Source organism: Thalassophryne amazonica, chromosome 1 (assembly GCF_902500255.1).
Source record: "Thalassophryne amazonica chromosome 1, fThaAma1.1, whole genome shotgun sequence".
NCBI classification, from domain to species: Eukaryota; Metazoa; Chordata; class Actinopteri; order Batrachoidiformes; family Batrachoididae; genus Thalassophryne; species Thalassophryne amazonica.
Window position 1 is genome coordinate 9,144,994 of NC_047103.1, and position 25,566 is coordinate 9,170,559.

A 25,566-nucleotide genomic window follows, 5' to 3' on the forward strand; every position below is an offset into this window, starting at 1 on the left:
GGTAATAAATCTGCATCACAAGAAACTGAGCTACAAACATGCAATAATGTGGAGAGAAAAAAAAAAAATCACAAAGTAAAATATTCTGTCTTGCAGAAAATATTTTACTTTGTGATTTTTCTATATAGGTCCTAAGGACCGTTGGTGCCGGTGCTTGCCCTCTGATACCGCAGCGTGTAGTGGATGAGAGTCAAATACCCTGGACAGGACACCAGAGCATCGCAGCAATGGCTGGTGCACATTTACAGGCAAGGAGACTAAGACAATGCAGATGAAGCATCTTGTTCAAGGACACAATAGGAATCAAATCCAGGTCACTGACTGGTGCCCCAACTCCTAAAGTGGCCAACAAAATTTACCAACATTTGTCCCTCAAAACAACAGCACTAAGTGCAATGTTACAGTTACTCCACTACTTGTAGAAATAACCCACAAAGACGATGAGTCCTGATTAGATTTTGTTCTGCTGCCTCTGATCTACATGTCTAATACCCAATTCAATCTGTGTAACTGGAAATCAGCTGTGATCATGGGTCAGTAACGGTTTTAAAGAAAGAAAAGACAGAATCCAAGCATTTTTGGGTCTAAACATTTGAACTCCAATTTAAGGTCGATGAAAATCTCAAAGACGTTTTCAGCAGTGTTGTTTGACCACAGACAGTAGTGTCAGGATCAACTAAGATACGGTAGCATAGAGACCTCAAAGAACAAAGCAAGCTGCTTCGCCCTGAATCCAAAAACCAAACACCTCATCTTGAACTACCTCAATCAGTTAAACCATACTATGCTTGCTGGGACTGGACTTGAATAAATAAAGGATTACCTACAGTCAAACACCATTGCTATCGGTACTGGTTTCAGAGCCACTGAGAAACGGATTATCTTCAGTGGATTTTCTGATGATAATTTATGTGTCTCTATAGTGGTGAGCGTGTGTTTATGGTGGAGTCACACTGATGGTGGGAGGTACAGAGATGGTAAGATCTGAGGGCAGTCTTACCATAATGCCGTGGCCTGGCGGTCTATCCAAACACTAAGAAGAAGAGTCACTTAAGATTTGAGCCCTACTATCATGGCCCCTGCTCCTTTGCTACAAAGCAAAGAGGGAACTCCAAGTTACTGTATGAAGTTCACAGAAAGAGGCTAAAAATATAAGTCTGTGATATAAATTATGTACTCGTAAATTAAAAGATGATAAAGTTAAAAAAAAGACTCAAATTTGAGAAAGTCAGGACATTTTCATAATTTTTCAAAGAAGTGGTATTAATGTATTAAGAATACTGGATTCCACTACAAAAACAAATGTGCCTTTTTTGTTGTTGCTTTCAATGTATCAAAGATTCTCTCATTTCAAACTCAACACTAAGAAAAGCAATTACTGCTTCTGTCGTAACGTTGTGCCAAATGATTCCAGGATCTAAAGAGCCACTCGACAACACTTTCGTAAAGTTCTGGCAACTGTTTCAGACCAAGTCGCTTTGGTAAAGTTGAATCATTTTGTGCTGTGGTTTTCAACAACCACATCCTTTAGGGAACAGATGAAGACCGGTGCTTTCCAAAGTGCATTTACGAGAACAATCTCCAGCCAATTCAAGTAAACCTGACTGTTAAAAACAACATTACACTCATTTGTCAATCAGTGCACACAAACATCAAATAAAGCAAAGAACTGAGAATTCTACTGAAGCACACTCAAAAACTCAGACTCTTCATAGCAGTAACATGAGACCACATTTAGTCACCTACTGGAATGAATACGTGAAACAAGATAATTTCGTGTCTTATACAGTTTGATTTCATTACATGAAGGGGGGGTGTGAGCAGCAATTATACACCCCCCCTCCACTATTTTCTCCAATTTTCACCATCACTGTTCATCCAGCCACCACAGCAACAAAAAAACACCAAACATGGTCAAATAACATCCTCGTAGATCAGACGTGCGTGTTTGAATGTTATTATTATAATACAATGGTGAGTCCTACACAATTGCCGACATCACACTGATTACATACAGCAGACAAACACAAGGAGCAACACCTTTCACAAAATGGAATAACATAACCCTACAAGGCACTCGGAAAGTACTCGCACTCCTTCCAACTTATATTGTAGAAATTCTGCTAAAATATTTAGGCTTCATTTTCTCTCAACCAATTATGCTCCTTAAAAAAGAGTGAGAAAATACTGCAAATTAACATTTTAAAATGCAATATATCAAGGCAACTATTCACATTGTTTCCTATGACAAACCAATTTCATTTTGGATGCACCACATTCTACCAAAAATGATGTTTAATATTTATTTCTACACCCATTTTTTTTTAATAGTACACCTGTGGTAAATTTGAATGGAAAAGACCAGTTAAGGTATGCACGCTTGCAAAACATTCCACAGTCAGCAATATGTATCATTTGAAGAATTACAAAAAAAAAAAAAAAACGTGTGCTGCACATAAGCATAACTGGTCAGTTTATTTACACAAATATCAAAACAATATTTTCATCCCAAATAACCAACTCTCTTTAAAAGCGCTATTTTTCCAAGTATGCACTGATGCTAAATGCATATTTTTCAGTACAATGTTGCATACAAATATGATTTTGTGTTGTTGTTGAGATTTAAACAATACACATTATGTCTTGGCACATTTTGCAGTGAAGCTGTGTGCCAAAATTGTGGAAGATCCATAGAAGAGACCAAAGTAGGGGAGGTTTTTTTTTTTAAATTGAGTATTTTTTAGGGTTGAGATTGCCATGACAATTACTTATGTAATAACCAACACACTTAATTCAGGTTTTATTCCAGATATCAAGAAGATGCTTTTTATAAATAAGTGAAGGTAGACTCCACAGATATGAAGAGTGGAAAGGTTGTGTTTTTTTTTTAACCCCAATATCATTCTGTTAGGAGCATGACAAAAAGTAGCTACACACTGAGCGCTGAAATGAAAATTTCCAACAAATTCAATGGCGATGCATCACCATATGCAAATTTGGACTCTGTAAACTTAACTGTGGAGAAAATCCAGTATAATTACAAAGATTCTCCTGCTCTAGTTAACAGCATAACTGTAAGCAAAAAGGTTCATCAAGACAGAAGATGACAAAAGTACAGCACTGTGCAGGAAACGAGGTCCAGTAACGTATCAGCAGGTGCATTTATACAGCTGACAAACAGGAAAATTATTCATACAGAATATCGACAAACTTCCAGCTAAGCACACATTTTACTGTAGACCAGAAGAAACAAGGATAATCTGAGTCTGAAATTTGATTTGGTTACTGATTGAGTCCAGTCAAATAATATATGTTGCTAACGCGGCGTAAACATCCATCAAGTGGTATTTTATGAAAGCGATGCTGCTAACAGCATTGTTTTCATCTTCATTGATTCCCTCTTGTACATTATTGTCGTCCATACAATCCCATCTTAATGACATTACGTCCCACCAGCCAAAGTCATTCACACAAAAATCAATATAACAGCACGAGTCTTTCCATCAGCATTTGTTAAATTCCAAAATGTCATCTGTCTGTTGACACTTTGAAGCCTGTGATGGTTTTTCATCCCAACCAGGTTCCAGAAATCACAGCAGTTCACCCATATTTTATATATGCGTGTGTACCTGTGTGATTAACTAATGGACAGGCAGGAAAAAAAAATGTCTGCCACACAGCAGGGAGGCGGGGTCTGTCTGTGCCACATCTGTGTGTGAGCGTTTTTCATTTAAAACATGTTGGTTGAAGGATGCACACTTGCAGTCCTGGTCAGGAATAACAGCACCACTTATTTTTTGAGTACAAAATTCTAAATATATTCAGAAATACAGTCAAATCCATAAGTAGTTGGACAGTGACACCATTGCTGGAGTTGTGTCTCTGTAAGTCACCACAATGGAGTTAAAACGAACCAATCCAGATGAGCTTGTAGTGTAGATCAACTTTATTGCTTTACTTTAATTCAAAGGGTTTAACCAAAATATATAACATTTTTAGGAATTGCAACAATTTTTACACAGTGCCTCCTTAACTGCTCAAACTAAATATAAGGATTTTTATTTATTTATTTATTTTAATATACAGTACACAATTACTTTTACTGCCAGTGTTATTTAGACCAGGGATGGACACGTGAACATTTCCAAGACTTAGACTTCATTTCCATCCATCATTAAGAAACAGTCGGGGACTGTATGCTGGAAAATTGTCTGGGGCTGGCAGACCTTAAATACTAAATGATTCATGCATTCATGGTTATTTTTGTTCAACTCACTGAAGCTAAAGGTCGACACTACTAAACATCTTAATTATGTCATTTTAACTCCACTGTGGTGGTGTACAAAGACAAAATTACAAAAAATTGTGCCACTGTCCAAAAACCTCTGGACATACTAAATGCCAATAAATAAATAAAGTAATCAGAATATATAATAAAAAAAAATGCAACCCTAACCTGAAACTCAACCACATTTGTCCTCAGTCTGGGTTTAAAACAGCCCAACAAACAAAACATTGGTAGTGATCTTGTACAAGAGGTCAAAAAAAAAAAAATCAACTAGTTTAATGATAAGATACACATCACAACACAATTACTCTGAACAATGCTGTTCAGAGTAATCATGTAGAAAGTCATCTGTGGAGAATGCTCAACTTCACAGAAACAAATTATTCTGAAGTATAAATTGTCATCCTTGATGTTATCAGTTTCCCATTTGTATAATTTATAAATCATGTATGATTCTTCTGTAACAGATCATGATTTCTTCCATGCAGTAATTGCCTTTTCATGATACTTAGCAAAACAAAACAAAACACAAACCTCAAAACAATACAATTCGATAAAATTATCACAATGTATTGTTCTACCTAGGGATGCACCGATACCACTTTTTCCCCCCAGACTGAGTACAAGTACATACATTTTGGTACTCGTCAATACAGAGTAACGATACAAATACTTAATGATAGATTACAGTTTTATGATGACTTTGAAAACATGTTTTATTCATCAGTTGTTCCTTATGTTTTGACTGTAATTGTTACCAATATCATTAGCTTTGTTTTTATTTACATTTCACTTAAATCATGTAACTTCACTTTTTGACTACAACAAATTGTCCTTTAACATTGTGTGTTTCTTAAACATGACACTGACAGACATCTCACTAAAATGTAACCTGTGGACTTCAGCACTACAAAATACACAACAACAACTAAACTGAAACTGTCCAATAACTTTGTATGTGAGGACTAAAAGCCTTTTTTGAAAATGTGAGGGGCAGCTTCTCTGTGTTATCAGATGTGAGACCGTTTCTGTTTATATCTACAATGTGAAACACTGAGCTAAACAGCTTTTCATTCTCCACGCTATTTTTTTTTTTTTTTTTGCTTTTAATGAAATATGTACAGGTAACATACACAAATACATACCATAAATGATTTTTTTTTCCCCAAAGGTGGAACGCGTAATATTGATGAGCACAGCGTGCATACACACACACACACAGTCGTGCGGCATCTCCGCAACACATGGAGGCAAAACAGAGTAATTTTAACATTATTTTATTGTTTCTTTGAGGATCATAGGATAATTTCCTTGTGTTCAGACAGAATAGCCCGTTGCCTGTGGTAAATGAGCCGATAATGAATAAGGCGCGCAGTGACAACTTCTGGCGCAAAGTGCAGCTCATGGAGGTGAGCAGATGGTCAGAACCCAGCGCCACAGAGATTCCGCAAATGGATTACACCTGTAGCGGACTGAGCCGGTCTCCCATCGGCCTGAACACCTACACCAAGAGCTGAAACTCACTAACCTGATGGACAGTCTCCGCTGCTGAAATCCTGATCTGAGTTCTGACGGAGGAACTGGCGCAAAGCGCCGAACTCACAGGGGAACTTTTTTTCAGCCACACAAGGAATTAAAGTATTTTCAGATGTTGTCTTCCAAACTCGGGAGGCTTAATGTGGATTATTTTTCTTCAGGATAGTATGATGATGAATTTCACTAACAGGTAAGACTTTTTATTTACTCTGTGTGAATTTTCTCCGCATGTGGACCGTGGCTTTCAGCCAATTAATGGACAGCACTGACGAACGTATTTCGACTTAATGAGTAAATTACATGAAAGCCTGTAAAAATCTATAAATTAGCCGCATCATTGTTTAAGCCGCAGTTTTCAAAACGTATGAAAAAAGTAGCGGCTTATAGTCCGAAAATTACAGTGTGTGTGCGTGAAAATCCCACATTGAGAGGTCGACGTCACACTGCTGTAAAGTGGTATCGGATCATGTAGTAATGAGGCATTTGATGATTATGAGTAAATGAATATGGGATCAGGCCGATACCCGATACTGGTATCGGGATCAGTGTATCCCTAGTTCTACCCCTATCAAGCACTATTGAAAGGGGTTGAAAAGCATCTCATTTCATTACTAACTTGGAATAAAATAAAGCAGTCAGCCATCACAGAATGGACCATTTTAAAGGAGGATATCAATGGAAATGCCGTCAATGTGGATTAGTGGTTAACACCGTTGCCTCACAACAATAAGGTCGTGGGATTGCTTCCTACCTGGACCTTTCTGTGTAGAGTTTGCATGTTCTCCCTGTGTTTGCTTGTTTCCGGCTTCTTCCCCCTTTCAAAGACATGCAGCTTAGATGAAATGGTGACTCCACATTGACCACAAGTAAGTGAGAATGTGAACACGTTTGTATCTCTGTATGTGGCCATGCAACAGGCTGGCATCATGTCCAGGATGTACCATACCTGCAGGCACCTTGACACTTGCATGCATTTAACTCCCACACTGCTGCCCAATTCACTGGGCCAATGCAACCTGCTGTGTGCCGATAGAGGCTGCACTGTGTGCCGCTAGATGCTGGGTTATATAAAATAATGATTTCATCGCGGATTAATCATTTGCTCTCAGAATTTTGCTGATTACATCCACCTGTAATCACTCTGGAATTAGAGGATTTTTCTGCAGCTGCTCTTTTGCGTTTCATGATGTGGAGAATGCATCTGGAATCATCTCAAAGGTAATTATTTACAATATTTATATTGTAGTGGCTTGTTAAAACAGTTGCAATTTCATTCCTTCTTATGAGTATCTGTAAAATTCTGTTTGTGATAGATTTAACATCTCATGATAATCGTTCAGGTGTGCTGTGCTGTGGTGCACAGCACTGATGAAATGACTTGCAGTGGGATACAGTGTTTCTGAATTATTTGCACAATGTTCACGTGTAGTGAACAAAATTAATGTGCCAGAAATTTTGAACATTTAAAAATTTTCTTTGCACACTTGCACGCAGCTGAGCACAGCTTACAATGGTTGACAACAAGTTTACTCTCTGGCACGATAGTGCGTACATCAACTTTGTGCAAGTGTCAAGGTACGTTAACACTCTACGACTGCTTGGATAGGTTCCAGCACCCCCATGACCCTTGATTGGAATAAGCAGGTATAGAAAAATGAATGAATAAATATCAATGGAAATGTTTGGCAGCTGCCTTTTCATTGAGCCCCCCCAGTGGAGCTTGAAGGAAAAAAAACATCTGGTTTCAGAAGTGTGGAGGAAAGAAGGGTACATAAGACAGATGTGGCTGGAGTAGGAAGGGTACAACATTTATCGGGGACTTCCTGGACCTGTTTATTGTTGACATAAAGGAGCTCAGTCATTTCTGACAAGCCGCCCAGGCTGTCAAAGCGTGCTGACGTTAGTAACAGCACATAACAGGAGGACAGTTGATCCACTGTTACAGCAAAACCATCAGGAGGTTCAAGGAAGAAGGGTTAGGAGAAGGATAAAATGATGTGTGGTACAGTGGCAAATAACTCAGGATGGATGGACCTGTGTGGTGAAAGAGGAAGCAGATGGAGTGAAAGATATGAAGAAAGAGGTTGAAGGCTGAATGGAGACAGGAAGCAGAATGACAGAGGGGAAAAAGAGAGAACAGGGAAGAAAGTGGTGACCCTCTGTAGGGGTGGTGGCCAAGTGGTTAATGCGCTTGGTTTCAGTGCAGAAGGTTCCAGGTTCAAATCCCACCCCTGCCACATTTCTTCATGTAATGTGGACTTGCGTCAGGAAGGGCATCCGGCATAAAACCTGTGCCAATTCAACATGCAGATCCACCTTGGATTTGCTGTGGCGACCCCGAGTGCAAACAAGGGAGCAGCCGAAGGGACTTACTTTATAAAGAAGAAAGGAATCGACATGACAAGGGGGGGAAAAAAAAAAAAGGACAAACCTGTGTCTCAGTCCCGCCGTCTCCTTGTTTTTCCAAATATCACTCTCAAACTTTTACTAAAACTTTACTTCACCTCTTATTACAAACTGCATCATTACATTCATGTTCATTGGTGCTGGTGAGTAAACAGTTTTAAGTCTACAGCATGAGTCAAACTGCAGGTTTTCATGAATTACTGTTTCTCCTTGTTCCAAAACAACCATTTCTTGTTTTTCTTTTTTGTGTAATTTTGCACATCATGCTGCTGCCAGATTGCATTTAATCGAGTTAACGAGAGTCTGTGTCAGGTCTAACTGCCCTCAGGTCTCTTACTGACATATACAGTAAAGCTTCCTGTTGGTTTGGTTGCAACTGGACAATAACATGTTGATCACATGAAGATCTCAGAGATCAATACAAACATCCATCACCACAGCTGCAGCTGGAAACCGCAAGAAAGATACGACATTTGATGTGGGGGGGAAAAAAAAACAACTTACCCCCAATTAAAAGCAGAAATTACTCACTTATCATTCAAAATGATGATTCAGTCATCTTTTTTTTAAATAAAATCTAAAAAAAAAAAAATCTAAAAATAAAATCTCAGATTTCTTCAGAAAAAATTAGACTTTCAATCCCCCCCCCCCCCCTTACTTTTTTAAAGAAAACATTTAGTACAAATGACAGAGATAACTCAAAACAAGTTTTGCTTTTATTTTATCAAAAACTTAAAAGTAACCCCTACTTACCTCCTGGAATTGAAGCTCCAACTGTTCTTTTGATTTAAAAAATACACTTGGGTAAATGATTCCACCACAGGAAGCTGATTTTGAGCGGGAGTTTGCACTCTTGTGCCCCTCATAAAGTGTGGCATTTCTCCCACGCAGCTGGATGCTTGTGTTTTAGATGCTGGAGTAAGTTTGTTGTGCGGCTGCATTTTGTTGAAATGGGTTTTAGACAAACACTGCAGCGTGCAGTCACTTGTTCCACGCCTGTCGCAGCAATCCCAAACCACTAACGAAACTCGCTCTTCATTAGCGGTTAGCCATGTTTGTTATTGTGTGATGGGAAACGGGACAGGGGAGTGGGACAGGGGAGCTACGGAAGGTCCGGGGGACAAAAAGGTGCGCCACAGCAAGAGGAGAAAAAAAAACTCAAATTTTTTTTTTTTTAAATCGTCCGCAACAAAAAACTTGAATTAATCGATAAATCTAATATACCGCCCAGGCCTATGTTGTAATATGAAAAACATTTTTAAAAAGCCTACAAAATGGCCAAAGTTTATTACCACTAGACAAATACTCGGGTTTCAACTACCGGTGATGTTCAGAGCCATGAATACAAATGTATTAATGTATGAAGAAATAGATTACAGAAACTGAAAGGACTGACAAACATTTCTAGACTATAAGAGAAATACAATAGAAAACTTACTAATTTGCTGTGGTGGTATTTGCAGTATCCACAGTACTTGACATTGTCCGCGTCTGATCCTTGTTCCTCACACAACAACCCGGCAAACTGGGCACTGGAGCAGGAACGGAGATTTGATAAAAGGACAACAGCATTATAACAAAAAGACAAGAACTTTTCAGCACTGCAGATTTGTTACAATAGCAAAGTATTAATGTGAACCCCTGACAAAGTATTGCAGTAAGACTACAACAACAGCTGAACATAATTTGACTGACAAAACAACATAAGCCATAGCATCGACAAATGTTTTTGTCTGCATTTGTTGTTGTTTGTTTTAATGCTTTACTGTTGTAACACTGTGCTGCACTGTTGGCCAGATCGCTCTTGGAAAAGAGATTTTTAATCTCAACAATGCCCATCTGGTAAAATAAATAATTTGATTGACTGACTGACTGAAATGAGCAAACTCTAATATCAGAATATAATATTATATCTGTAATGTGACCATCAGTGTCCACTGGAGGAACAATCTGTCTTTTGCACTCTTGCAATCTTTGACACAGCAACGGCACTTAGTTTAAAAATACACATGCCCGGGTTTGTTTTGGTGATAGACAATGATATGAACAAGCTTATTGACTTATTGTTGCAAGCTTATTGTTTTTTTCTCACTACTCCTACAATATTTAAAATCAAATCAATTTTATTTATATAGCGCCAAATCACAACAAACAGTTGCCCCAAGGCGCTTTATATTGTAAGGCAAAGCCATACAATAATTATGTAAAACCCCAACAGTCAAAACGACCCCCTGTGAGCTAGCACTTGGCGACAGTGGGAAGGAAAAACTCCCTTTTAACAGGAAGAAACCTCCAGCAGAACCAGGCTCAGGGAGGGGCAGTCTTCTGCTGGGAGTGGTTGGGGCTGAGGGGAGAGAATCAGGAAAAAGACATGCTGTGGAAGAGAGCAGAGATCAATCACTAATGATTAAATGCAGAGTGGTGCATACACAGCAAAAAGAGAAAGAAACAGTGCATCATGGGAACCCCCCAGCAGTCTAAGTCTATAGCAGCATAACTAAGGGATGGTTCAGGGTCACCTGGTCCAGCCCTAACTATAAGCTTTAGCAAAAAGGAAAGTTTTAAGCTTAATCTTAAAAGTAGAGAGGGTGTCTGTCTCCCTGATCCGAATTTGGAGCTGGTTCCAGAGGAGAGGAGCCTGAAAGCTGAAGGCTCTGCCTCCCATTCTACTCTTACAAACCCTAGGAACTACAAGTAAGCCTGCAGTCTGAGAGTGAAGCGCTCTATTGGGGTGATATGGTACTATGAGGTCCCTAAGATAAGATGGGACCTGATTATTCAAAACCTTATAAGTAAGAAGAAGAATTTTAAATTATATTCTAGAATTAACAGGAAGCCAATGAAGAGAGGCCAATATGGGTGAAATACGCTCTCTCCTTCTAGTCCCTGTCAGTACTCTAGCTGCAGAATTTTGAATTAACTGAAAGCTTTTCAGGGAACTTTTAGGACAACCTGATAATAATGAATTACAATAGTCCAGCCTAGAGGAAATAAATGCATGAATTAGTTTTTCAGCATCACTCTGAGACAAGACCTTTCTAATTTTAGAGATATTGCGCAAATGCAAAAAAGCAGTCCTACATATTTGCTTAATATGCGCATTGAATGACATATCCTGATCAAAAATGACTCCAAGATTTCTCACAGTATTACTAGAGGTCAGGGTAATGCCATCCAGAGTAAGGATCTGGTTAGACACCATGTTTCTAAGATTTGTGGGGCCAAGTACAATAACTTCAGTTTTATCTGAATTTAAAAGCAGGAAATTAGAGGTCATCCATGTCTTTATGTCTGTAAGACAATCCTGCAGTTTAGCTAATTGGTGTGTGTCCTCTGGCTTCATGGATAGATAAAGCTGGGTATCATCTGCGTAACAATGAAAATTTAAGCAATGCTGTCTAATAATAGTGCATAAGGGAAGCATGTATAAAGTGAATAAAATTGGTCCTAGCACAGAACCTTGTGGAACTCCATAATTAACCTTAGTCTGTGAAGAAGATTCCCCATTTACATGAACAAATTGTAATCTATTAGATAAATATGATTCAAACCACCGCAGCGCAGTGCCTTTAATACCTATGGCATGCTCTAATCTCTGTAATAAAATGTTATGGTCAACAGTATCAAAAGCAGCACTGAGGTCTAACAGAACAAGCACAGAGATGAGTCCACTGTCTGAGGCCATAAGAAGATCATTTGTAACCTTCACTAATGCTGTTTCTGTACTATGATGAATTCTAAACCCTGACTGAAACTCTTCAAATAGACCATTCCTCTGCAGATGATCAGTTAGCTGTTTTACAACTACCCTTTCAAGAATTTTTGAGAGAAAAGGAAGGTTGGAGATTGGCCTATAATTAGCTAAGATAGCTGGGTCAAGTGATGGCTTTTTAAGTAATGGTTTAATTACTGCCACCTTAAAAGCCTGTGGTACGTAGCCAACTAATAAAGATAGATTGATCATATTTAAGATCGAAGCATTAATTAATGGTAGGGCTTCCTTGAGCAGCCTGGTAGGAATGAGGTCTAATAGACATGTTGATGGTTTGGAGGAAGTAACTAATGAAAATAACCCAGACAGAACAATCGGAGAGAAAGAGTCTAACCAAATACCGGCATCACTGAAAGCAGCCAAAGAGAACGATATGTCTTTGGGATGGTTATGAGTAATTTTTTCTCTAATAGTTAAAATTTTATTAGCAAAGAAAGTCATGAAGTCATTACTAGTTAAAGTTAAGGGAATACTCGGCTCAATAGAGCTCTGACTCTTTGTCAGCCTGGCTACAGTGCTGAAAAGAAACCTGGGGTTGTTCTTATTTTCTTCAATTATTGATGAGTAGTAAGATGTCCTAGCTTTACGGAGGACAATATTTGTTCAATCTTCATACAATTTGGCACATACCATATTTGGATCGAGCTGCACAAAAGTTGGTTGGTTGATTTTTTAAAATCTTTCTGGTTCACTGCTATTGGCTGCCAAATATGAGTGGGCGTGGCCTAATTCACTTCAGGTTTAGCTCATGAAGGAATTACACTTTTGAAGTCAAACTTGAGGGACATAATCAGTATGACATTCTACAAAAACTAATACCTCAACCAACCTGATGGGGGTGCTGCAACCACTACAATAGACTTTTGGCAAACCCTACATCTTAGAATCACAGTTTGTTCTTTGTTTTTCCTGCTCTATGCAAGGTTTCTGTCCTCCCTGAGTTTGACTTAGGACACCTGTGTTACTGTTTGACACATGTACCGCCCCAGTCAAACTCCCCACCTGTCACTGTCCACAGAGCGGGTCACGCCTAGCGAGGGCAAGGCGCTTGACAACAGACGTGAGAGCCTGCTTGGGGCTCACTTCACCTGCTGTAGTGACCCCCCCCACCAAAATACATATATTTTTGCAGAGATAGAGTTTGCAATCAAGATTTCCTGAAGTAAATGATTCCTGAAACTGAAATCCATAAACTACTTAAACTGAAAGAAAATATCTATCATGAATAATATTCACATTTTGCAAATAACGTTTTGCGAGACCTGCGCTCACATTTTGTGGAATATTTTACTCACGGTTTTCAGCAAAACTATTAACGGTTCCCGAATATTCAGTTTGCTTAAATTTTCATCAATGGTTTGCGGATAATTCATGATTTGTAGCTGATTCACGTTTTGGGGGTTAACAGCAGCCAAAAGAAGAAGAAAAAGACAGTTTGTATAAATTACCACAAACATCCAGTTAATTCACATTAGTTACCACAGATTCCCATTAATGGACAGTTTCCAACTTGAAACATTGCAAAGTGTTTAAAATTTGCAAGCTAACCTTCTCATGAATACTTTCCAGAAATTTTGCACTTCTGTAAAACCCCAACTTCTTTTCCAAGCGACTACAGCAGCAGAATAAACTAAACATAAAAGTCTAAAGTTTTAAATTTAGCAGCCATATACCACGCCTAAAACAAATCTCACCACTCTGACCACAGGACCAGACGGGTGAGGCTAAAGATTTTAGGAGGATTAAACTTCGCCACAATTTACGACCAAGCCACATCACTTCTGTTCACCGTTTTCTACTGCAGCATTTTTATTATCACCAACTGTAATGCTAACAGACTGACACTCAGCTGCCATATCTCTGACTGACACATTGTGCTCTATGAGAGCCTGATAACCACATCAACAGACCCTGGACAGTCCACTTATGCAAGAAGCCTCAAACACAAAGGGACTGTAACGGAACAGATAGTTAAATTTGAACAGAAATCCATCTGTAGAGGAGGAACTTCTAGCCATGCAGAAATGTGTCTCACCATGTGACATGGAAGGCCTGTCGGCAGCCATGTTTGTTGCAGGTCATACAGGCTCCAGTGGCTGCTTTGCTCTCTCTGCCCTGATCCTCACATATGTAACACGTCTACAAACAAGGACAAGAAATAAAAAATTTTAATAAAACCCTGAGCAGCAGTTCTAAGGTCGAAATAGAATGTTGTGGCACATTGATGTGTCAAGGAGTATTTTGTTACCTTGTTGTAGCGCTCATGCGGCACAGACTGAAGTACGATGGGCTCCATAGTGGAGACGTTAGCAAACTCCACCTCAGGTATGTAGAGAGCACACACCACATGAGCCCAGCCTGCAAAGACACACAGCGAAGCACAATCTGAAAACAAACTCACACAACATAAGACACTAACTACTTTTGTCAATGTCCTGAATGCACAAGGTGAACGAACGCAATGCATGGTAGCACACTGACATCGGGGCATGAATGAGAATGTGAGGGGCCACTGTAAATCACTTTGAGCATTTGCATTGGATGGAAAAGCGCTACAGATATAAACCCGTTTATCAATGACATCACAGTCAGCCTTTACACAGACACGCTGAGTGCTTATTGCAGTGGAGGCCGCCTCTGCTGGGTAGAGTTTTGGAGTCCAGTGACTTCAGTTCCTTTGTCACTGAGAAAAAGTTCACTGACCTTGATTTTGTGGACAATGCTGTGATGTTTGTGGGCTCAATGGGTGCCCTGAATGAAGCACTTGAGAATGTGTGAGGAGTTTAAGTGTATGGGTTTGTAGCTGCCCTGCATCAAGAATAAGCTCCAGATTTTTGGGATCTTTCTGTATTTGATGACTGTCTAAAAGTTGTTGAAAGATTCACTTATCTTGGCCGTGACATTCATGTCTGTGGGACTTCAGCCTATGAGGTCGAGAGATGTCACGATGACCTTAGAGAGTCATGAGGTCAATGGACGGAAGTGTTTGGTGATGACGATATCTTTGCAGGAGATTAGCTGTCCAAGTAATCAGGCTCCCTGTGCTTCCAGTCTTGGTTGTGAGACTTGTACTCTGACTGGGTTTTGATTCATACCTTAGAAGAATTGCTTACTTGCCTCTGGAATAGCCGTGTCAAATCAGAGGCTACTCATGGAGACTCACATGAAGTGTCAAACTTTCACTGAGAAGGATAACTAGACTGATATTGTCGCCTTTTGCATATCGTGCTGATGACCCCAGCAACTGGAAAAAGATAAGAGAATGCGCATAGGTCACCTGGGTTCAGCAGATGGTCAGCCACTCATGACCAGTGGTCTGAGTAGCTGCCAACCAGGACATTGGCGGGGGGGGGTTCTGTAACGTGGTGGATGCAGTGATGCACGGTACCACCCAGAGCGACTTTCACCATGGCTGCCAGATCTGTGGGGTCCGACAAAGTAATTGGAACCAGCTCTGTCAGTGCCTGTAGTCATCTATGACCAGTTGTCAATCAATGCACACCAAGACTACACAAATTTACCATTAGTTTACAACTTTTTTGCATTTCAGTATTTGTTTGAACACGTTTATATTGAACTTACTTTGTACATAATGTTATTGTTGACCATGCCAATAACACTTGTGCAGAACAACATTAAAAGTGTTAGATTGGTACTATTTAACCTGTTATTTTTGGTTAAAATTTTCATGAATTTTTTTAAGTTGGAACTGCGGCCATGTAGGAACAAAGCATGTCTTTTATTTTTCTAATAGAACCTGTCTCTCTCCCTTATTTCTTCCTCTTATGAGCAAGTCCTTTAGTATTTGTTTTTCCTGGCTGCTGTCCGGGTTTGGGTGGTTGTAATTTAAACATACTAGAGATTCATTCATTCAAAGTGTTCTGTTCTGTTTGTGTCTTCTTCGTTTGCTTCCCCCGCTGAGAATTTAAAGATGCTCATGAAGACTGATGAACATTTCTAACAGAAAAGGCCAAATGTATGCTCCACAACTTCTTTCGAGTTTATTGGCGCTTTGCAAACCGACACAGTGCATTACTGCCACCAACTGTTGGCTGTGGAGTATGAATGGATTCTCACTCGCTCACTCACCTTCAACTGCTTATCCGGGGCCAGGTCATGGGATTAATGAATTCTGATGTATGCTATATTAATAAGGAATTGTGGAGATGAGGGAGGGGAGAAAAAAAGTGGGGGAAATTACACGTTACTTTTACCTGAAATGTCATTTCCTCTGCGCGTATTAGAGACTCTGTGGGAGTGTGGTGCGAGACAAAATTCAAACATGGCGGACTTGCTGAAGTTTGATAACAGGAAGATGTGAAGAAATTCGACTTTGCCGCCGCAAAAAAATGGTAAAATAAATAGAAATTTGCTAATATTTGTACTGGCCTGAGCGGGACATCTTTCTATAAATTGTACTGGGCCGTAGTGGCCCAACAGTGGGCCAAATCGCCGCTGGGCTAGTGGGCAAATGGCAATGTCGAGTCCTGAAACTCATCAACAGTCGTGGAAGAACGTCATCCTCACTGACAGATAGGATGTTCCAAGTGTCCACCCACATGAAACTTCATGCCGCAATCAGCACCGCACCAGTCAAAAATCCTCCAGAGAAAGGACAGTTGTTGATTAACAGTGGTTTCTTCTTTTCCGGGGATAAGGTTCTAAAAACCTTAACCCAATCTTGTCCATATCACATGGTGCCCCTCTGACGGACAGGAGCAGCAGCACTACTCCCACAGCATGAAGAAACAAAAGAGCTTCTTTTCCAGTGTCAAGCTTTGTGAAGTGTTTTATAGTGACTCCAGCACCAATCTCGCCACCAAAACCTCAAAAAGGAGAGATCTGCAAATGGTTTCACAAGCCAGTCATACAGAATTTATCGGCAGAGAGGGGGTTCAATATAAGCGGCTGGTTTCCTGCAACACCAAAACACTTGAATTGGCATTGGGATAGCGCAACCTTCTAGCAAGGCAGATGAACACCAATAGTCCTGGACAGAGTTGAACACATTTAAGCAAATCACAAGGCAGATGATTCATCAAACGTGAAGTGCAAGTGAGTTAAATCATCAAAAGACAAAGCATTAAATATAAGTACTATGTCCAACGTACAGAAGTGACACACACACACACACACACAGAGAGAGAGAGAGAGAGTGGCTCATCCTTGTGTAGCGTTTGTAAAAATATTTGGTCTTTAATGGTTTCTTAAATATATTAAATAGGGTGATGCTAATTAAGAAGATGCACGGTAATGCAGAGAAGCAAACACACAGAGGACGGCTGGAGCTGGACTTTGCGCACTGAAAGAAGGTGGATAACATCTTCCACCATCAGACCACAGAAGAGTCAACGCCACTTTTAATGTGCAAACTGGTCATTTATCAATAGTGAAGCAGCCAGTTGGTGCAGCAGCGACACACGTGAAGCTGCCTGTCCGTAAAGACAAACGAGGGGCAGCAGAGTGACAGTGGGACATGACAGAGTGGCAGGAGAACTGAACAAGAGCTGGAGGAGGTGAATAGGAGGTCTAATGGAAGTGGGAGTCTCCTGCCATGCTGGAGGTGTCCCCCCCCCACCCGCACAGCGGAAACAAAAACAGGCTTAAACTTACAGTTGAACCCCTGACCTGCCTTTGACCTGGTGAGCAGGAGCAGGGAGGGGAGGAGCCCAGAGGGTGTAAAATAGGGGCATGTTGTTGTTTTGAAGTCCCTCCAAGAATCTGCAAGAGGCCTATAAAACAAGACTATGAAAGTGGCGCAGTCTTCCTCCTCAAACCAAACAATCGCTCTTTTAGTCCGACACAATACATAGCATTTCTTACTTTCAGAAACTGTCAGTTCCCCAATTTTTACTGCAAAACTTGAAGAACTTAAGAATACCGTTAGCAGCTAATATAATGACAACTAACCAAAGAAACAAATAAGCAACCTACAAATGACCGTGTATTTTGGCATTATTTGAAGAAAAACAGTTTTTGAATGACGCTGCACTTCAGGAGGAACCGTTGGACTTTGGCTGTTCTCTGCACAGCTGACTTGCCCATAAAATGAATTCGTCTGTGCTTTATTATTCATTTTGAACCCAAACAAAAACTAATTTTATTCATACATCATGTTTTTGTCATCATGCCGTGTCTTTTGGCTTTGAATGTGAGGCATTGATGCGTAAAGCGCTTTGAGCGTGTGATGCAGATGGAAAAGCGCTATATAAATACAGTCCATTTACCATTCCATTTGAGACATGTTTTGTTTTGTTTTTTTCCTCTCTTTTCCAGGCACGGCAGCATGGTGGCACCAGCAATTTCCACACTTACCTCTAAGTTTAAGAAATTCCATGTAAAAAGCAAGAACTAATGAATTTTCTCACAGTTTCTCTCCTTTCTTCCACATCTTACCTGTGATGACACCATCAGTATGTGCTGGTAGTGGAATTTAAGTTCACATTGAAATGTGCTCTTATTTTGAAAAAAAAAAAAAAAACAGGAAGTGCTCTGGGACAATGGCAAGCTTTGTGAAGACAGAATTCTGCTGTGACAGTTTTTCTGCTGCCGACATGAGAAAGCAGCTTAACGTCGACTGGACATCTACTAGCAAGATAAGAACAAGTACAGGACAAAAGTAAGTCCCTTCGGCTGCTCCCTTGTTTGCACTTGGGGTCGCCACAGCAAATCCAAGGTGGATCTGCATGTTGAATTGGCACAAGTTTTACGCCGGATGCCCTTCCTGACGCAAGTCCACATTACATGGAGAAATGTGGCAGGGGTGTGATTTGAACCCGGAACCTTCTGAACTGAAACCAAGCGCATTAACCACTTGGCCACCACCCCTGCAAGTACAGGACAAAAAAAAAAAAAAAAAAACACATCTGTAAAGTTCTGTCTGATGTCCTCAAAGTTTTGAAGATGTACTGGAACTTTCCGAGAGACTTGCAAGACATCAGCTGACAAAGAAAGCATTTAATGAATGAGAAAAGGACAAAACGGACACCAACAGGTGAGTTACCAGTGATTTTTTTGTTTGTTTTTGCAATTAAAATCAGATATTTTATTGAAATGGGCAGCCCGACAAACGTAATACTAGGTGTGTTCATGCACTGGCCCACCGCCCCTTCAGGCAGAATTTCACGTGGAAGGCCCTGGGCACTCTGAAGTGCAATATGCATCAAACTGCGACAGGTGTATTGCCCCAAGCCTACAAATCAACATGCAGCTGTAGCATAACTAGCCCTATTGGGAAAAGCCAAAAAAATTGTTTCATATAGAGGGGGGGTGTAGACTTTCCATATTCACCTCAGGTCTGTGTGTGATATGTCTAGGTACTCCCGTTTCTTCATCAAAACATGCACATCTGGGTCACACTCCTTTTCTCTGTTTTTGACCAAAGCAGTGTCTCGAGATCTGGAGTTGGACCCCAGGAGCAGGACCGTGACTGCCCACCGCTCCTAGTGGGGTGACTGTGGGTTTACATGAGATGTTGGCTGGATGTGAACTCATCCCCAGGTGTGAACAACTGCCCAAGGTTGAGCCTTCCCCAACTTCAACCAGTCGGGGGGGGGGGGGGGGGGGGGGGGGGGGGTGATGGTCTAGGGGTTAAGGTGTTGGGCTTGAGACCAGAAGATCCTCGGTTCAAATCCCCGCCTGACTGGAAAATCACTAAGGGCCCTTGGGCAAGGTCCTTAATCCCCTATTGCTCCCGGTGTGGAGTGAGCGCCTTGTATGGCAGCACCCTGACATCGGGGTGAATGTGAGGCATTATTGTAAAGCGCTTTGAGCATCTGATGCAAATGGAAAAGCGCTATATAAATGCAGTCCATTTACTATTCTTCTAAATATTCAATAATTGCAGCCATACACACCTCATAATGAATTTAAATACAGATCATGTATGAAGCACTGTATTGTGGGATATAAATATTACTTCTTGATTGCTTTGTGGGTATTTCTGTGGTCATCATGTGATGCATAAACTTCACATTCACAGAATTCAGACATTAAAATAAAATGGTACAATGCAAATCTCATGCACCACAATAACATTTTAGAGCTAAATAAATAAATGGTAAATGGACTGGATTTATATAGCGCTTTTCCATCTGCATTAGACTCTAAAGGCGCTTTACAATGATGCCTCACTTTCACCAATTCACACAAACACACCGATGACAGGGTGCTGCCATGCAAGATGCTCACGACACACAAGGGTCCTTAATGATTTTCCGGTCAGGCTGGGATTTGAACTGAGGATCCTCTGCCAACGCTTAACCGCTAGACCATCAGCTCCTCAAAAATAGCTAAAATAATCAATTAGCTGATCAACAGAAAAAAAAAAACATTTCAAAGTGATTAATCATTTTTTATTCTCAAGGTATGACAGTATCTCAAATATGAGGTTGTGTTCTTTTATCATCTTTGGGCTTTGTACTGTTGGACAGAGAAATAAGTTGAAGGCTCGCCTGTGTCATTTTTTTCTGATAATTTATACACAAAAATCACAACTCAGATGAACGATCGTGGGATTAACAGACTATGAAAACGACAGTTAGTTGGGACACTATTTCAGATGCAGGCTGCTTTTTTCTCGACGCCCCAACATGCTGAATCAAATTACTGCCCCACCTGAAATAACAGCAACTAACACACAGATCACTAAGTGAAGAGGAACCGACAAGTGCAGAGAAACTGAGGACAGTGGGAGAGAGATGTGAGAGAAAAATGGGGTGAAGAAAAGGGAGAGAGGGGTCACGGGAAGGGTAAAGTAAAAGAGAAAGTAGTAAAACGGTGTGCGTTAGTGTTGTCCTGATGCCTCCCTGCAGGCCTGGACACAATCCCACAGCTGTGCCCTCTCTGACCGACTCAAACACACAGAATATTTACAGTCCTCACCACGCTGAACTCCCGATGAACCCAGAGAGGAGACTCCTCACAGACCAGGCACTATACGCATCCCGACCCCGCCCCCTCGTAAACACAAGCACTCCTAAAATATGGACTGGCAAGCATGGTACAAACACAGCAAAAGAAAAAAAAAAAAAGTCTCCCAGCAAGTTCATGTCCCTTCAACCTGAAGGTGAAATACGAGCAGGAACTGTGTGTTGTGTGTGTGCTGTATTCTCTTCCTACCTCCGTTGTCTGTCCGTTTGAGGGCGCCGTCTTTATGAGGACACAGTTCACACCTCTGTGGGCACACAAAGAATAACAAAAAAAAAAAAAAGGAAGAAAACGTCACCGTCATGCACTTAGATTGAACACAAAATGTGCCAAAGTGTGACATCATTTAACAGCTGGAGCTGATTTGGGCAGAAGGCCAGACTTTGTTGAGGCGGGTTTCTCCTCTCAACATGTTTCATCTGCAAAAACACCAGTTACGACCTCCAGTAACACCGCCGCACATCTGTCTCACTGAGAACAACAGGTCTCAAAAAGTAATCCACATACTTTGGTGAGTTTTCATGGAGACCTCGACTTAAGAGAGTTGATTAAAGTTTGATGGTAATGTGGATCTGCCTTTATTTCTGCCCACTTTGTGACATCACAGTGAAGAACCTTCAATCTCCTAAATTCAGCTGCTTGACAGCATCTGTATGTTTATGAACTCTTAAAAGTGAGGCATCGTTGTAAAGTCCTTTGACCATCTGGTTTCACACAGACAAGCAATAAACTATCAATATTCTGTCTTCACAGAAAACACATGATTCCTGAGTGTGGAGATGCACAATACCTCCGAGGTCTTGATCAAAAACCAGGTATCTTCCCCATCTTATTTGGCTGAACAGACTGAACTAACCAATGCCTGGTTCACACGGCAAGATACTTAGGCCGATATCAGACCCGATCTTCCTCTTCGGACAATCTTAAGGACGCCTCGACTATCGTGATGATGCTAAAGATAATCTTATCAGATATTCCTGCCATGTGTGGTGTGTTCAGAGCACTCTGATCTGCTCAGAAGGACGTCAGGAACACTCTGACCGCACATCGGGGACATTCAACATGGTGGATTGTTTTGGCTCCATATCGCAGCATGTGTGGTGTCCCCCCAACCACAAACGAGCACGCAGCCTGCTGAATGTGACGTGCAGCCAAACAGAAAGTGAGGTGATGGAGGCACAGAGCCAAATCTAAAATCAAAACCACTGTTATGCCTTACAAGAAAGTCTGGTGGTCGCACAGTATCCTCTCCTTTAAAGAACGCCTTTTCTTTTTTTTCCCTCTGTTGTCAATAGTCCACAAACTATCTCCGTTTGTTTACTCTGAAGTCACGTTTAATCTCGAGAGATTTTGTGAAATTTCCTGTCTGAGCTGGGAAGGTACGTGTGTGAAATCTGTTTGTGTGTGGTGTGTTATTTTTACCGTGTGGCTGCACACCACACACTGTACGACCAACACTGTTAGATCTATGATTTTTTTTTATCTTCACGTGTGCGGTCTCTCAGGTTTTGGAAAGCTACAGATAATCTTAAAATCTTGCCGTGTGAACCAGGCTTAAATCAAGTGTATACACCAGCAGATTGATCAGATTACGCATCAATAACAACAACATTTGTACAGCCCTTTCTCAGCATAAGTAACATATGTCTAGGGTTGGGTATCGAGACCCAGGTCTTTTCGGGTATCGTTAAGAAATGATTCGATCCACCGACATCAATAGCCTTTTTGCTTAACGACTCTCTTATCGGTCCTTCAGAGCGGCCATTGTTTTTGAGGTTGTTTGTCGGGAAAATGATCATTTCTCTACGTTGATTACAGACCCTGCAGCGACTCTAATCAGCCATTTCTGCGGCACGGATCTGCTTTGAACCTTGAACCAATGAAGCAGTGCTCTGATCCACTGCTTCATTGGATCTTTGTTTCACTCCTCTTCAGAAGTGGCAACTCCACTTCTTAACACCTCTCAAAGCCATGAAAATATGTCAATCATGAGTCACTTTTGTGCAGATTAAAGTCACTACCTGGGACTCCTGTCTTGCTGTAAGAAAGAAACAAGAATCGTCCTCCGTTCCGTTGCTCCAAACACTGCCACTCGGAATTAATAACTTCAAAGTGAATCGCCGTTTAAATCAAATGACACCGCTTTCCAATCACTGTAATATAAACAAACTGCAAATCGATCAAAAGGGTTTTTTTTCCCTCCCAAAATGAGACGTCCTGTACTGACGTGCAGCAGCCCAAGACTGCACGGCTGCAGACTTCAGCAGCTGTTTGAGTTCAGCTCAGACGTATGGGGAGACTTTCATGCCATTAATGTCTGAAAGGAAATGCTTTTGACAAAAACTACAGATTGTTTATTTCTATTTATGTCCAGAGATCAAGGATCCAGTGACTAATTTTATATTTATTTACTTTAAGACTCAATAAAATGTTGATGTAGAAAACCGGTAAAGCCTACTTTTAGTACACAGAAAATTCACAGGTGGAATCAATAAGGAATTGGATTGATAATGGTATCCGTATCGATAAAATCTTATCAATACCCATCCCTACTTATGTCATAATATCTTAAACTAGGACTGCACAATTTATTGATTCAGCATCATCTGTCACACTGCAGGTCATGCGATGTCAAGCTGGGTAAATAAAGCCAAACACAAGAGATACAATTTAATTTTCAATTTATTTTCATTTATATAGTGTCAAATCACAACAAAGTTGCCTCAAGGCACTTCACACAAGTAAGGTCTAACCTTATGAACCCCTAGAGATACATTTTTTATTGCTTGGTATCAAAAATGAATACATTTTTAAGAAGTCCCACATCTTCCATGACTAATCTATAACAGAGCTCTGCCTGATATAAAGTACCGTACCTTCCTCTAATGTAAAGGTTCTTGCACACACAGATGTTTATTTTGTTGCAGTTGTCTTTTCTGCTAGCAAACAGCAGGTTCTCACAAACACCTGGTGCTTCTCTGAGCTACATCTAAACTGAAGTATGACCTTGTGTGTCAAACACCACACAAAACTGACCTTAAAGCTGTGATATTGTGAACAACTAGACAATTAAAAACAAGACACAAATTTCCCACTCCTCAATTACAAGAAGCTGATAACATTCTGGTTTTCAAAACTTCCAATTGAAGTATGCAAAGTATGCTCATTAATGAAAATAACTTTTTGTTCAAATGCCACATGTACACTATCACATTAAAGGATACATAATGAAAAATGGTATTAATAGTGAAATTCTAACTACATTCTTTAGTTTATTTCAGCAATATTAGTTTCTTGTACATCAAGGCCACATGATGCGTAATCATGCCAATTATCTAAGCTCTACCACAGGGATGAAAATGGGCAAAGAAAAAAAACTCAGCAGGGGCCCAGAGGCCTCCTTAAGCCCCCAGTGGGGTCCAGGGTCAGCAGTTTTGAGTATTTTAAAAGCATTTTGGGACCACTACAGAGACTGAATTTCCTTTTTTTTTTTTTTTTTTTGTATGATGGGGTGTGTGGAAACCTGACTGTAATAAAAGAATCTGTCTATGTGGACCTTCTTTCAGTGATACCTGCCTAGTGCCATAGCATATGTACTTACTATAAATGCCATAGCATTGGACAGATATCACTGAACTTGCCAAAACTATTATTTAACTGTCTTTCCTTACCTTGCAATGAGCTCTGAAATATACTGAAACTTCACGCAAGTACGTGTAAATCATTTAAAGAGATTAAAACTCATCAAAACAACAATATTTATTTTATTAATAATTACATGTAAAATCTATGCTTACAAATTATTGCCACATAATAAATTCCTAAATCCCACCACGTGAGTTTGTACCCCAACTACTTATGTCAGTCATCAGAAAACCTCCACAGGCACATACAGCATAGTATCACTAAAAAGCACACATCCTGTGCACCAGCTGTACTACAGTCTATGAAATTCATCAAAATAAAATTGATGCAGGCCGATTTCAGCATGCAGGCAAAATATATCTTGTCATTTTTGAATGGTTTATCGATTAAAGAGTAAAAACTGAAGGCAATCAATTGTAAGGCCTGAAAGAAGTTTCTGTAGGAAGTATCTTAGCCATAAGGTCAAGTGTTAGCTTTTTAAATACTTGAAAAACACTGGACTCATCAAGAGAATTTAGCACATGCTCTAACGGAATGATGCAGCAGGTGGGAGCAATGCAACAATAAGCATACCGGCTGCCATTATAAATCACAAAAGAAGAAGAAGGGTTTTGTTAATCTCCTCACGTTTTCTGAAAAGGCGTGTTTTGTGTCAAAATAAAGTCATAAAATACATATACACACACACACACACACACACACACACACACACACACACACACACAGGAAAGGCAGTTGTAGATTATATTATTACGCCTTATGACTGTCTTGATGAATTCTTTGAGTTCAGTATTTTAAGCCCAACACATCTGATGGAAAAATGTGGTACTTGTTTGGAATTAACAGGTGATCGTTGCAGACTACCTGACCACTGTGTGTTATGTGTAGAATTTTATGTTTCTTCACAAGGAAAACAGTTAGTTGAAAATCCACAGCAGTTACCATAGCAAGGTAACAAAGAGAACTTCAATAGAAGAAACATATCTGGAAA

The 25,566-nt window shown here is 40.3% G+C and overlaps 1 protein-coding gene across 5 annotated transcripts in view; it reads right to left on the reverse strand.

The window, feature by feature from the left end:
• mllt10 (MLLT10 histone lysine methyltransferase DOT1L cofactor) overlaps nucleotides 1-25,566 on the reverse strand; it is a 162,898-nt gene that overhangs the window by 70,379 nt on the left and 66,953 nt on the right. For all 5 annotated transcript variants that reach the window (XM_034161004.1, XM_034160803.1, XM_034160865.1 and 2 more), the window contains 4 exons: nucleotides 21,123-21,177; nucleotides 14,251-14,360; nucleotides 14,038-14,141; nucleotides 9,669-9,762 (listed from right to left, as the gene is read on the reverse strand). In XM_034161004.1, coding sequence (XP_034016895.1) covers nucleotides 9,669-9,762; nucleotides 14,038-14,141; nucleotides 14,251-14,298 — 246 coding nt within the window. In that variant the 5' untranslated portion in view covers nucleotides 14,299-14,360; nucleotides 21,123-21,177. The remainder of the gene's footprint in view (nucleotides 1-9,668; nucleotides 9,763-14,037; nucleotides 14,142-14,250; nucleotides 14,361-21,122; nucleotides 21,178-25,566) is intronic.